This window comes from Callithrix jacchus, chromosome 12 (assembly GCF_049354715.1).
Source record: "Callithrix jacchus isolate 240 chromosome 12, calJac240_pri, whole genome shotgun sequence".
Taxonomy (NCBI): Eukaryota; Metazoa; Chordata; class Mammalia; order Primates; family Cebidae; genus Callithrix; species Callithrix jacchus.
The window spans coordinates 56426921-56440584 of NC_133513.1; the positions used below are offsets into that span (position 1 = coordinate 56426921).

Genomic DNA, 13664 nt, shown 5'->3' on the forward strand with positions numbered 1-13664 from the left:
CCTCTACCTAACTGCCAGATGGAAATAATAAGGCTGCAAGAGCTTTTAATTTTATTTAAAAAACAACAACAACAACAAGAAGTGAGACCAGTTGCGGTGGCTCACACCTGTAATCCCATCACTTTAGGAGGCCAAGGTGGGTGGATCACCTGAGGCCAGGAGTTGGAGACCAGTCTGGCCAACATGGTGAAACCCCATTTCTATTAAAAATACTACCAGCCAGGTGTGGTGGCAGGCACCTGTAATCCAGCTACTTGGGAGGCTGAGGCAGGGAAATCCCTTGAACCTGGGAGGCAGAGGTTACAGTGAGCCAAGATCCTGCCACTGTACAATGCTCCAGCCTGGGCAACAGTGAGACTCTGCCTCCAAAAAAAAAAAAAAAAAAAAACAAGTGGCTGGGCACAGTGGCACATGTCTGTCATTCCAGCACTTTGGGAGGCCAAGGCAGGTGGATCACTTGAGGTCAGGAGTTTGAGACCAGCCTGGCCAACAAAACCCCATCTCTACTAAAAATACAAAAATTAGCCAGGCATGACGGTGGGTGGCTGTAATCCCAGCTACTCAAGAGGCTGAAGCAGAAGAATCACTTAAACCTGTGCGGCGGAGTTTGCAGTGAGCTGAGATCTCGCCATTGCACTCCAGCCTGGGCAACAGAGCAAGACTCCGTCTTAAATAAATGAATAAAGCTAAAATGTGGAATTTTTTTTTTTTTGAGACGGAGTTTCGCTCTTGTTACCCAGGCTGGAGTGCAATGGCGCAATCTCGGCTCACCGCAACCTCCACCTCCTGGGTTCAGGCAATTCTCCTGCCTCGGCCTCCAGAGTAGCTGGGATTACAGGCACGTGCCACCATGCCCAGTTAATTTTTTGTATTTTTAGTAGAGACGGGGTTTCACCATGTCGACCAAGATGGTCTCAATCTCTTGACCTCGTGATCCACCCACCTCGGCCTCCCAAAGTGCTGGGATTACAGGTTTGAGCCACCGCGCCCAGCCAAAATGTGGAATTTTAATGACTTTTTTTCCCATTTTTAAACATGACCAGCTAATTTTAAAACTTTTTTTTGGCCGGGCATGGTGGCTCACGCCTGTAATCCAAGCACTTTGGAGGCCAAGGCAGGTAGATCACCTGAGGTCGGGAGTTCAAGACCAGCCTGACCAACATGGTGAAAACCCGTCTTAAAAAAAGATAAATAAAATAAATAAATAAATAAATATTTTTTAAAAACGTTTTTTAACTGCATGGGTCAAATAAAGTACATCTGCAGAACCTCCAGGTCACCAGAGGTTACCAGTTTGTTAACTTGATTATTCAGAGAGCACCTTGCAGGGGCTATGCACAAAATAGGCAATCACTAAGTATTTACAGATGATAGCAAACTTCAATTTCCTTATTGTATCCAAAGGCAAGGGCACTAAATGGTGTATAAAAGACTTCAAATGCAGGGAAAGATAAGACAAAGGTAGGGCAAATCAGGAAGGAAAGAACTTCCTGGGTCTAGGGGAGGAAACCCTTCAAGCATGGAGGGAGTACCTAATTCAAGACAAAAGGCCAAGTTCTCTTCAGAGGATTTTATTTCAAGATAAATCATAACTTCTACCCATACTATGATTCCAAAGGGTGAAAAAAGTGTTTTGCCTCTTCTACCTTCCAAAGACAGCATGGCAATGCCAACATCTCTAAAATGCCTCTGTTGTCAGAAGCTATAGTTCAGTCATTGAAAATGCTTCTCCATTTTCAGCTGAGGTAAGGTTTGTTAGGAAACCTCTGCAACAACTTATTCAATTTCTTTGGAGGTAAACCCCCAGACTCTCCCAGGGTTTGCTGTATTGATCTCATCTTTCGGGCTTCCTGAAAACACAGAACAAATACAAGAATGACAGCTCTAAAGTTTGCCTAGTCCAGATTTTTAAGACCTGACCCCCCAAAAATCAAATCAATCAAGTTTGTCCTGACCTAAGCCCATGGTTCTCACAATGCCCTAATGCACATGAAGATGTTAACTAGCCTGGAGAAATCTATGTCAGCCGCCTTTCAACAAAAGGGCGTTGGGACCTACAAATGAGACTATGCTCAGAAGCTACTATCTCAGCTACCAATTAAGCCTAGGCTGGAAACCAAACAATTGTCATGATTTAGTTTTAGTCTCTTTAGTTCTATTTCAGACAATGTCTACTTGAGCAGCAATTTAAATTTTTCAAAATGGTTTTCTCATTCATTACTTCATCTGACACAACATTCTGTAAGGTAGGTATTAGTATTAACCTCGTTTTGGGTACAGTAACGCTAAAGCTCACAGCAATGAATAAATCCGTCTAGATCACACAGCCTTCAAAACTGTAACCTTTCCCACTTTGGCGTGAGTGATATATCTCCCAAATGAATGAAAGGACCTTTCCTAGCAAAAGGCAGGGAGAATCATTATTTGTATCTCCCCCATTCTTTTCCTGAGAAAGCACCCCAGGAAACATCCGTCACCTGAGACCTCGCGGCACAATCGAGGAAGCCCTGGATCTCTTTTCTGCACGCATCGTCACGGAATTCATTCTTCTTCCAGCAAGCCATCATCACCGACATCTCCGTGATACAAGTCGCCTCTGGAGGGGCAGATCCGGGGGACCTTCAATCACAAGAAGTCCTTAACCTTCCTACCCTCCTACCCACCCGCCCCTGCTCACGCTCCGGCTTCTGCTCCGCGGCCCTCCTGGCTCTGACTGCTCACCGCCCTTTTCCCGGCGCCGCTCCCCAACTCGGTTAGATAGAATGAGGGGTTTATTGGGCTTCAGTACAGGTTTCCGCGAGTTCCAAGGCCGAGCCAGGCGGCCCCGCAGGCTGGGTGTAGCCATCGCGCACGGAGCTCCCGGCAGGCTTTGCGGTTCCCTGCGTGACCTCGCGTGACCCCTACGGGCCCGACGAATCGGTGCGTAGCTCCGGAAAGACGCGATGGTTTGCTGGCGGCCACCTCCTTCTTTTTCTTGGCCGGGGCTGCTGCGATGCTGGGTTCGTACAGCGGCGGGTTCGTACTCGTCAGCAGGTTAGGAGGAGACTCTTTGGGTTCGTACGCCGACTGAGGCTTCCCCATGATGGGCTCCGGGCCCTGAAGCCTGGGGGCACTACCGGGCCAGGGATTTCCAGGAAAGGGCTCTGGTAAGGGGACACTGTTCTGGTGGTAGCCAACGTAGTCTAAGGATGATTGGGTGGGGTTGCGGGTGTCGGGGAAGGCGAGTCAAAATTTGAGACTTTAAGATGTTAGGTTGGGAAAGATTTTTGTTTTAATAAACCTGCAAGAACTGTCGTTTTTCACTACCTTTAGGACCACTCCAAAGCCTCAAGGAAAAATTACTTATTTCATTTTATAACAACTGCTACTAATGGTATTAGATACGGTTTGCTCATTTGTAGCAATCTCAGTTGGTAGGATGAAGCTTAAACACGTTGGAATTCATCGTCTTTTTTAGTCCTCTCGCCAGTCTTACAGACTTGGACCTTCAGTTGTGCTGCTTCGCCAGACGTTTTTTTGAGACAGGGTCTCTCTGTTGCCCAGAATGGAGTGCAATTGGCACGTTCATAGCTCACTGCAGCTTCAAATTACTGAACTCAAGCGATCCTCCCGCCTCTGCCTCCTGAGTAGCTGAGACCACAAGTGCAAGGCACGACGCCCGGGTAATTTCCTTATTTTTTGTAGAGACGGGGTTTTGCCATGTTGCCCAGGCTGGTCTCGAACTCCTGGGCTCAAGCGGTCCTCCTGCCTCGCCCTCCCAAAGTGCTTTACATTCATGAGCCTCTGCACCTGGCCAGACGTGGTTCTCAAGTGACTTCTGGCTATTTACAAAACTCATTCCAAAGATGTGCAGCATATTCTCAAAGCATTTCCAAATAAGTTCCAAGAAATGTTTTTGGTAATATAACCATAAACAAGCCTATAGCTAATAAGATGACTACTTTGGAGGAGCAACATTTATTTGGATTTGTAAATTCAGTGTGTTAAAAATCACTTATTACAGATGTTTGGAATCTTCCCACTCACATCTGCGTGGCTGGTTATTTTTCTTTCCTTAAGTCTCAGTTGATGTCACAGAGGGCTTCCCTGACTTCTCACACCCTACCATCATCAACTGGTTTTCCTCATAGCACCTATCACAGTCTGAATTGACTTACTGTTTATGGCCTCACCTATCCCTAAAACTCATTTAAAAATGTAAGCATGAAAGAAGGAAACTTGTCTATCTTGTTCATTGCTGAATCCACAGTGCCTAGAATAATGACAATAAATACTTGTTAAATGAACAAGTGTTATTTATTTATTTTTGGAGATGGGGGTCTTGCTGTCACCCAGGTTAGCTCACTGCAGCCTTGGCCTTGCCCTGTTGATCCTCCTGCTTCAGCTGCTGGAGTAGCTGTTACCACAGGCTCACACCACCAAACCCAGCTGACTAAGTTTTTCTTTCTTTTCTTTTCTTTTTGTGGAGATGGAGTCTCTGTATGTTGCCCAGGCTGCTCTTGAACTTCTGAGCTCAAATGAGCTTCCTACCTTGGCTTCCCAAAGTGCTGGGATTTATAGGTGTGAGCCACCACACCTGACCTGAAACTTTTTCACAAATCTCCAACTTTATTACACTCACCCCCCAAGAAAATAACCAAGAAGACATTTAACAAGAAGCAGTTTATTATACAAAACGAAACCTGAGATAATAGAAAGTAACAATACTTGCAGTAATGAAGGAATCAGCCTTGTACTCCACCTCCACTCTCAAACAGATTCCTATCAGACACTTCTAATACCAATAACACCAACCTGCAGTGAGTATACCCCAAATCAGAAAATTCATGTTGCTTGCTTTCTCCATAGGGAAAGTGAAGCTTTCAGTTAATAAGTATCATGTGGCTATTCCTGGTTCTTTCTTTTGTGGAAATGTAACACCTGGTTTACACTGCTCTTTTGTGAGTACTTATATGGTGATAGGGATAAAGGAGAAAGTCTGGGAAGCACCAAGCACAAAGCAGGCCTGAGTCTCCAGCAACAGTTATTCAAAAACACCTGCCACTTTATATGTGAAAGTGCCAAAGGAATGCCAGTGTAAGCTTGTGTGATTAGACAGGAGAGGTAAGGATAATTCCACACCTTGCTTAACCATCACTTAACCTTTTTATTGCACAAAATGAAATTTAAGTCCTAAGTCTGTACTTGTATAATACATATTATGCACTGTAAATCAGCATCTGCATTTAGATAGATTGCAAGCTTAGAAATCAGTTCTGCATTTGACTTGTCAGTGCTTCCTATATCAAATTTTAACATTTTTTTTTTGAGACAGGCATCTCACTACATTGCCCAATGGCTACTCACAGGCACACTCAGCATACTACAGCCTCAAACTCTCAGGCTCAAGGAATCTTCCTGCCTCAGCCTTCTGAAGATATATTTTTGAAGGCATTTTGTTTTGTTTTGTTTGAGACAGGGTCTCACTCTGTCACCCAGGCTGCAGTGCAGTGGCAATCCTCCCACTTCAGCCTTCCAATTACCTGGATCTACAGGCACACACACCATGCCTAGCTAATTTTTGTTTTTTTTGTAGAGATGCGGTTTTGCCATGTTGCCCAAGCTGGTCTTTAATCCCTGGGCTCAAGTGATCCTCCCACCTTGGCCTCCCAAAATGCTGGGATTGCAGGCATGAATCACTGCACCTAGCCTGAAGGTCTGTCTTCCCTCTTGTTCTTTTCTGCAAAAAGTCAAACAGGATAAGCAAACTTTCCATAATTTATGAAGATCATCTTTTATTGAAAGATTAAATGATCCAGTCTAGTGCCTTTGGTGATAAAAGAAAAAAAAGGATTAAATGAAAAAAGAACAACTTTGGTAATGAAATTCAGACTAATTACAACTTTTCTTGGCTACATCCTTAGATGTCAGTATATTAAGTGTGGACCCTAGTTGTTGAGGCATCTAATGTAATATCTATATAGATAGATATGTAGATGTAGGTATAGATATATATTGATAAGCTGTGGAACTTCTCTTGTGATAACTCATTAATACCTTACAACTAGAGTAACTGTAAGGTCTCCAAGGTGTTCTTTCCTGTTCTACTGCCCCAGAAAGAACTAATCGTCTCCCTGCTCATTAGACTGTATGTTCAAACCACAGCAATACAAGGGTTTCAATGCATCCCCCCAAATCTGACTAAGCTTTTGATTTAGCCAGACACCTGTGGCTTAAATCTCTTGCCTTGCCTCCTCATTCCCTTGAGTGGGCACCATCAAAAAGCAGTCTCAGGCTGCCCTTCTACTACCTTCATCGAAGCTGCTTTCTCTCTCCTGGATTACATCCTTCTGAATTCTCTCAATCAGTGTGAGAGGAGCTTTCCTTCCCTAATTTTCCCCCTCTGGGAACCCTTTTCACTCAGTGTGAAATTGGCTTTTCTTTCTCCTCATTCAGTGTGAGAGCTAGCTGTTTCCCCTTCTTTTTTCTTTCTCTGCCTAAATAAATCACTTTCTGAAAAAAAAAAAAAGGTAATCTCAGGCTAGGCACTGTGGCTCACACCTGTAATCCTAGCATTTTCGGAGACCGAGGTGAGTGGATCACTTTAGATCAGGAGTTTGAGACCAGCCTGGCCAATATGGCAAAACCCCGTCTCTACTTAAAAAAAAAAAATAATAATAATAATAATAATTAGCCAGGTCGATGCCGGGCGCGGAGTGGCTCACACCTGTAATCCCAGCACTTTAGATCAGGAGTTTGAGACCAGCCTGGCCAATATGGCAAAACCCCGTCTCTACTTAAAAAAAAATAATAATAATAATAATAATAATTAGCCAGGTCGATGCCGAGGCGGGTGGATCACAAGGTCAGGAGATCGAGACCATCCTGGTCAACGTGGTGAAACCCCGTCTCTACTAAAAATACAAAAAATTAGCTGGGCATGGTGGTGCTTGCGGTGAGACGAGATCGCACTATTGCACTGCAGAGCCTGGGTAACAAGAGTGAAACTCCGTCTCAAAAAAAAAAAAAAAAAATTAGCCAGGCCTTGGTGGCATGCACCTGTAAAGCCACTCTGGGGGCTGAAACATGAGAATCGCTTGAACTGTGGCGGCAGAGGCTGCAGTGAGCCCAGATTGCACCATTGCACTCCAGCATGGGTGACAGAGTGAGGCTCTGATTCAAAAAAGGGGAGGGGGGCAGGGGCCAGGCGCAGTGGCTCATGCCTATAATCCCAGCACTCTGGGAGACCAAGGCAGGTGGATCACCTGAGGTCAGGAGTTTGAGACCAGCCTGGCCAACATGGTGAAATCTCTACTTAAAATATAAAAATTAGCTAGGCATGGTGGCAGGTGCCTGCAATCCCAGCTACTCGGGAGGCTGAGGCAGAATTGCTTGAACCTGGGAGGCAGAGGTCACAGTGAGCCAAGATCACGCCATTGCACTCCAGCCTGGGTGACAAGAGTGAAACCCCGTCTCACAAAATAAAAAAGGGTTGGGCATGGTGGCTCATGCCTTTAATCTCAACACTTTGGGAGGCCAAAGCAAGTGGATCATGAGGTCAGGAGATCGAGACCATCCTGGCTAACATGGTGAACCCCTGTCTCTACTAAAATTACAAAAAATTAGCCAGGCACAGCTACTCAGGAGGCTGAGGTAGGAGAATCGCTTGAACCCGGAAGGCAGAGGTTGCCGTAAGCCGAGATTGCACCACTGCACTCCAGCCTGCCAGCATGGGCAACAGCAAGACTGTCTCAAAAAAAAAAGTCATATGGAAGTGCATCAGTAATACACTTTATGTACTGTATGCACTGCTTTATGCACTGTGAATGAATCTGGACTATTCTTGTACTTAAAGTGAAAAGTGCTACAGATTATGAGATAATCACTAAAACATACTGCTACATGTTTCTGTAACTGCAGAAGACGGGACTTTGTAGCATAAACAATAAAATAGAGGGAATAGTTCATTAGGCAAACAGAAAAGAATTAGGACCCACAAAAACTGGTTTTCTTCCTGGATTTTTTTTTTTTTTTTGGTCAACCTACTCACTGAAAACTTTGCACTTTGACTCATAGTAGCCTATTTTAACATTTCAAAGTCACTTAAAGAAAAATATGACTTTTTCAGCCATAATTCCCGGTCTTAGTCTCCATCTTTGGTCAAAAAAGGGGACAGGGCAATACATTAAATTGACAAGGCATATAATAGCCACTGAATCTTTCTGTTCATGAGAAGGAATTCCAGATATATCATAAATAGGATGCAAACCAGCAGTAAGAATAATGGCAAGGTTCCTGTATTTCAGAAATTGTGGGAAAGGGCCTTAAACCAGGAAAGATAAGTCCATTAAAAAATATATATTTATTTTGAGACTGTCTTGCTCTGTCACTGAGGCTGGAGTGCAGTGGTATGATCATAGCTCACTGCAGCCTTAAATTCCTGGGCTCAAGTAATCCTCCTGCCTCAACCTCCCAAGTAGCTAAGGCTACAGGTGTGCACAACCATGTCCTGCTAATTCTTTCATGTTTTGTAGAGACAGGGTCTTGCTATGTTGCCCAGGATGGTCTCAAACTCCTGGCTTCAAGCAGTCGTCCCTCCTTGGCCTCTCCAAGTGCTGGGATTACAGGCATAAGCCACTACACCTGGCCAGAAAAAGCCATTTAAAAAAAAATTAGGGCTGGGTGAGGTGGCTGATGCCTGTAAACCCAGCACTCTGGGAGGCCAAGGTGGATTGATTGCTTGGTCCAGGAGTTGGAGACCAACCTGGGCAACATGGCAAAATCTCATCTCTATAAAAAAATGTGAAAAAATAAAGTAAAATAAAAGTTTGACATGAAAGCAAAGTACATAATATAAAAAAATGCAACCCCAGAAAACCAGAATACTATCCACCAGAAGTTCTGCTTCTCCACCAACATAACAATTTATAAAGCAAGAGACGAGGAAAAAAGATTACTGGGAAAAGTACTTAATAATGAGGATTTTGGGGAACAGAACAGAAGTTATAAGTCATAACCTGACCCATCTTACTTCACTGGTAGTCATAGACAATTGAAAGGATGAAACAGAGAAGTGAGTCCTTTAAAACCTTTGTTGGGGCCAGGTGTGGTGGCTTACGCCTGTAATCCCAGCATTTTGGGAGGCGGAGGCAGGCGGATCACGAGGTCAGGAGCTCAAGAACAGCCTGACCAACATTGTGAAAGCCCGGTCTCTAATAAAAATACAAAAATTAGCCAGGTGTGATGAAGCACGCCTGTAATCCCAAACTACTCAGGAAGCTGAAACAGGAGAATTGCTTGAACCCGGGAGGCAGAGGGTGCACTGACCCAAGATCACACCACTGCACTCCAGCCCCTGGGGATAGAACGAGACTCCATCTGAAAACAAAACAAAACAAAACAACTGTTGGACCAGCACCTTGAATCAAATGGATGTTTTAAGCTTCTGTTTCCCAGTGAACCAAGAATTGTATGTCTTCATCTCTCCTTGAGGAGAAGCCCCATGTTAGACCTTGGCTACTCATCATTAAGATAAAATTTTAATAGATAAAAGTAGAATTCCTTGAATCCATGAAAAGACAGTGTCCATTAAGGGTTTGTGAGGTGGATGCTCCTTATGTCCTATTGTAGAATAAAATCAATCCACCAAGTTAAAGGCTCTTGCAAGGGCACTTAGAGATGTTGCCTTTTCATGAAGACTTCATGTAGGTAATCCCAAAATTTCCTCTGCTGTGTTTCATTGTTGTGGATCATGGCAGTGAGAGCTTCTCCCTGGTCCAGACCTTGCCAGTAATCTTGCAGCCACATCTCTTTCCAACTGAAATACCAAAATGAGGGTTGGATTATGGAACTACAGCATAGCTATGAGTCCTGCCTTTCTCTGAGCAGGGCCAAAGAAATCTTAAACAGATACAGTGGTCCCTAACTTGGACAAGACTGCTGTGAAGGGAAGACAATGTGAAGTAAATCCAGTATTAGCCCAAGCAACAGGCAGTAAGCCACAAACACAAATAGATCACACAGCCTACCCAATGAATTACAATTCCTGACTTGCCTGCTTCTTCTAGCTCCCAAATGTGGAGGGAGTTCAGAGACAGGCAAAGCAGAGACCAGACTGGAAGTGGTCTTCCTAAGGAAAGCAAGGGGGCAGTGGTCTTTAGATGATTATCTCTTAAGTTTCACCTTTACCCCAATAATCAAAATGAAGGTGCATCAAAATGAAGTGGCATCTAGTATCAAGAAAAGACATAAGCTGAATATTTATTTTCTTAGTATTTTACTTTTTTTTTTTTTTTTTTGAGACGGAGTCTTGCTCTGTAACCAGGCTGGAATGCAGTGGCGTGATCTTGGCTCACTGCAACCTCCACCTCCCAGTTCAAGTGATTCTTCTGCCTCAGCCTCCCAAGTAACTGGGACTACAAACGTGCACCACCATGCCTGGCTAATTTTTCTATTTTTAGTAGAGACGGAGTTTCACCATGTTGGCCAGGATGGTCCCGATCTTGACCTCCCAAAGTGCTGGGATTATAGGCGTGAGCCACCACACCTGGCCAATGTTTTACATCTTTTCATACTTTCCCTCTAGTAAGTCATATTATATTCAGATACAAACAATTTGTAATTTTTTTTTTTTGAGACCGAGTTTCGCTCTTGTTACCCAGGCTGGAGTGCAATGGCGCAATCTCGGCTCACCGCAACCTCCGCCTCCTGGGTTCAGGCAATTCTCCTGCCTCAGCCTCCTGAGTAGCTGGGATTACAGGCATGCACCACCATGCCCAGCTAATTTTTTGTATTTTTAGTAGAGACGGGGTTTCACCATGTCGACCAAGATGGTCTCGATCTCTTGACCTCGTGATCCACCCACCTCGGCCTCCCAAAGTGCTGGGATTACAGGCTTGAGCCATTGTGCCCGGCCATAATTTGTAATTAGATACAAATTATTTGGTGAAGGATTCCAACCATCAGGACAAAACTGCCAGCAGCATATATTAATAAATGGTCTTCTGTTGCCATCCACTGTCCAAATTGGTCTCAGGAAGCCATTCTAGCAGCCTTACTTCAGCTTAATAATCTTATCACCTCACCCAACAGGTGTGGCTTGCTGCAAGTGGCTTCAACATTTTCCCACCCCACACCTCATGCTGGCCTTGTTTCCCAATACCACCACCTTTTGCGACCTACTACAGTAGCCTATTCGCTCCCCTCTGATGCACAATGCACACCATTGTGTGTGTGTGAAAGAGAGACAGAAACAAACAGAATCTTATTCCAATCCTGGCTGCAGTGGCATGATCCTGGCACACTATCACCTTGAACTCCTGTGTTCAAGCAATCCACCAGCCATAGCCTCCCAAGTAGCCAGGACTACAGACATGCACCAACCCCCGCTCCCGGCTTTTATTTCATTTTTTAAATTGTAGAGACAGGGTCTTGTGACATTGTCCAGGCTGGTCTGGAACTCCTGGCCTCTAGTGTTCCTCCCACCTTGACCTCCCAAAGTACTGGGATTACAGGCGTGAGTCACCGTGCCCAGCCATGCCTGGCTTTTCTAGTTACACAGGCAGGGTGTCCTCACATGCACCAACCACAAGGGGCTCATCCTCAGCACAGCCGCTTAAAAAAAATTAGGCCTGATTAACAGGTGTAAGCCCTGACTATTGCAGAAAAGCCTCCCTAAAAATGATCTCTACTCCCCACTCCCATTTCCACTCTATAAAAGGTGCTCAAATAGCTGAGTTGATTGTTAGCACTGTCCAAACTCCTGAGCATGGTATTCATGATACTTATAGCCTGGCCCTATTTATTTGCCCCATTTTCTCTCTCCCTTATCACCTCTGTGCACAGGCCCTGTGCTCTGGTTCAATCCTTTTTTGAACCACTACTGGAAACATTGTCTACTTAAGCTGATTTTCATATGTTGTTGCCTTGGATTATATTTTACATCTATTCAGCTTTTTCAGTTTGCCTTATCCCCCCAACTAGACTGTTGACACCTTAAAGGCAGAGTGAGCCCATGTCATAATTTCCTCCTACACCTACTCAGCACCCAGTGCTAGTTCATTGCCCACAGTAAGCAAGTAAGTAAATGATTTGATGGCCGCAGGGGACCCCAGGACTCTTACCTGTCATTCTCAGGAATCTCTTCCACATTGCCAAAGCCAGGTGTGGGCATTGGGCAGTCCATGTGTGAGGGTTGGGCAATGTGGGGCTCAGGGATAGGACTGTCGCCGGGAGAGGCCGCGTGGGCTTTCTCGGCATCTAGCCGAGCCAGTTCGTGGTCACAGACGAAACACTCGAAGCCGTTGAGGTAGTTAGGCAGCAAAGGATCATTCAATCCCCACTCCCGTTGCTTCAGACTATCCAGAAGGAATTGGTTGGTGATGCCCCCAGGTTGCTTGTATGCCAGGTATTTCATATATTCCTCATCATTCTTGTCCAGGAAGTCAATAAACTCTGCCAGCTTCTGAGGAGACTCAAAATCATCAATCAGGATGATGGAGTGATTGTTCGGCATCCAGTCTCTCACAGAGGGAGAGCCCCGGTACACGGGCACAGCGCCCAGATGCATGGGACGCCACAGTTTTTCTGTCATGTAGTCGTTACAGATAGCATTTTCCAGGGCCAAGTGGAACTTATAGCGGGACAAGAAGGCCAAGAGCTCTGGATCCTCAGTGGTAGCCGTGGCTGTGTCCTGTAGCCGCGCAGTGGGCAGTTCCCGATTCTGCAGGCATTTCCCGTAGGAGTCTACCTGGAACGGGTAGAGTAGGGTGGTTAAGAGCGTGCGGCCGGGAGGCATAAACACTTGGAGTCATGGCCTCAGCCCGCGCCCACCCCCGCCCCCCGCGCTCAGTCTCCTCCAGCCTGCCCTCACTTACCGGGATGTGGCGCATGAGCTCGCGCACGTAGCGGTCCCGGTCCGCGGGCACGTCGCAGTGAGACTGCAAATAGAGCAGCGGCGCGTAGCCGCGGCGGCGCCACTCCGCGCGTTCTTGGAGCGGAGGCACCGGGCGGCGCAGATAGGCGGTCCCGGGCAGCCACTGCAGCGACAGCGGGTAGTCCGAGTGGCGACTGAAAGTGGAGGTAAGATTGAAGAGGCGGATGCCCGGGCCGTGGCTCAACAAGAAGTTGTTAAGGGGCGACTCCTCGTGCAGGAGCGCCCAGCTCTGATGTGCCAGGCGCGGCAGCGGCGCGTCAGACGCGCGGAAGTCGGTGCCGTAGAAGAGCAGCGCGCGCGTCCGCGAGTCCCTCAGCGCTCGGCGGTTCCGGGACGCCACGCACGCCCCGCGCGCACACTCGATGCGCTCCGAGTCTCCCGGGAAGTGAGGGAACAGCCCTGGGCTCCACCACAGCAGCACTGGCAAATCCCCTGCCTCCTCCCTCCCTGGCCGCTGGGTCCTGGGGCTGCGCGTCATCCCCACCGCGCCCAGCGCCGACGGCGGCCGGAAAACCGCGCCATCCCATGGTTCCGCCTCCCCGCCGGTTTCCTTCTCCACGACGGGCCTAGAGCCGCTGGCTGCATAGACACTGAACACCCCCAGGAGGGCCAGTACCGCCCCAGTGGGGCCGTCCGCCATGTCCACTCGGGCAGCCGGCGCCCTCGGCCAGCGCGGGACCCCGCCCAGCGGCGAGTCGTGATGGAACGAGGTCCTACGCCACTGGGGCACACGGCGCACGCGCAGCTCCGC

General features: G+C 46.7%; 2 protein-coding genes across 4 annotated transcripts; both read right to left on the bottom strand.

The window, feature by feature from the left end:
- Nucleotides 1-1555: 1555 nt before the first annotated feature.
- Nucleotides 1556-5177, bottom strand: CHCHD1 (coiled-coil-helix-coiled-coil-helix domain containing 1). 3 transcript variants are annotated; one of them, XR_013524924.1, is made up of 3 exons: nt 2722-5177; nt 2478-2619; nt 1556-1850 (listed from the first exon to the last, which is right to left on the bottom strand). XR_013524924.1 is itself a non-coding variant. In XM_002756219.7 (3 exons), the coding sequence occupies exons 1-3, from the start codon at nt 2843-2845 to the stop codon at nt 1737-1739; spliced, it is 357 nt and encodes a 118-aa protein (XP_002756265.1). In that variant the 5' UTR covers nt 2846-2871; the 3' UTR covers nt 1556-1736. The 3 variants fall into 3 exon arrangements, 1 of the variants encoding a protein (XP_002756265.1); XR_013524923.1 differs by having other exon boundaries at nt 2478-2596; nt 2678-5177; XM_002756219.7 differs by having other exon boundaries at nt 2478-2596; nt 2722-2871.
- On the bottom strand, nt 4648-13585 carry POFUT4 (protein O-fucosyltransferase 4). The gene is made up of 3 exons (XM_002756224.7): nt 12855-13585; nt 12102-12727; nt 4648-9796 (listed from the first exon to the last, which is right to left on the bottom strand). Exons 1-3 carry the CDS (start codon nt 13551-13553, stop codon nt 9652-9654), a joined length of 1470 nt encoding a protein of 489 aa, XP_002756270.1. The 5' UTR covers nt 13554-13585; the 3' UTR covers nt 4648-9651.
- Nucleotides 13586-13664: the final 79 nt, after the last annotated feature.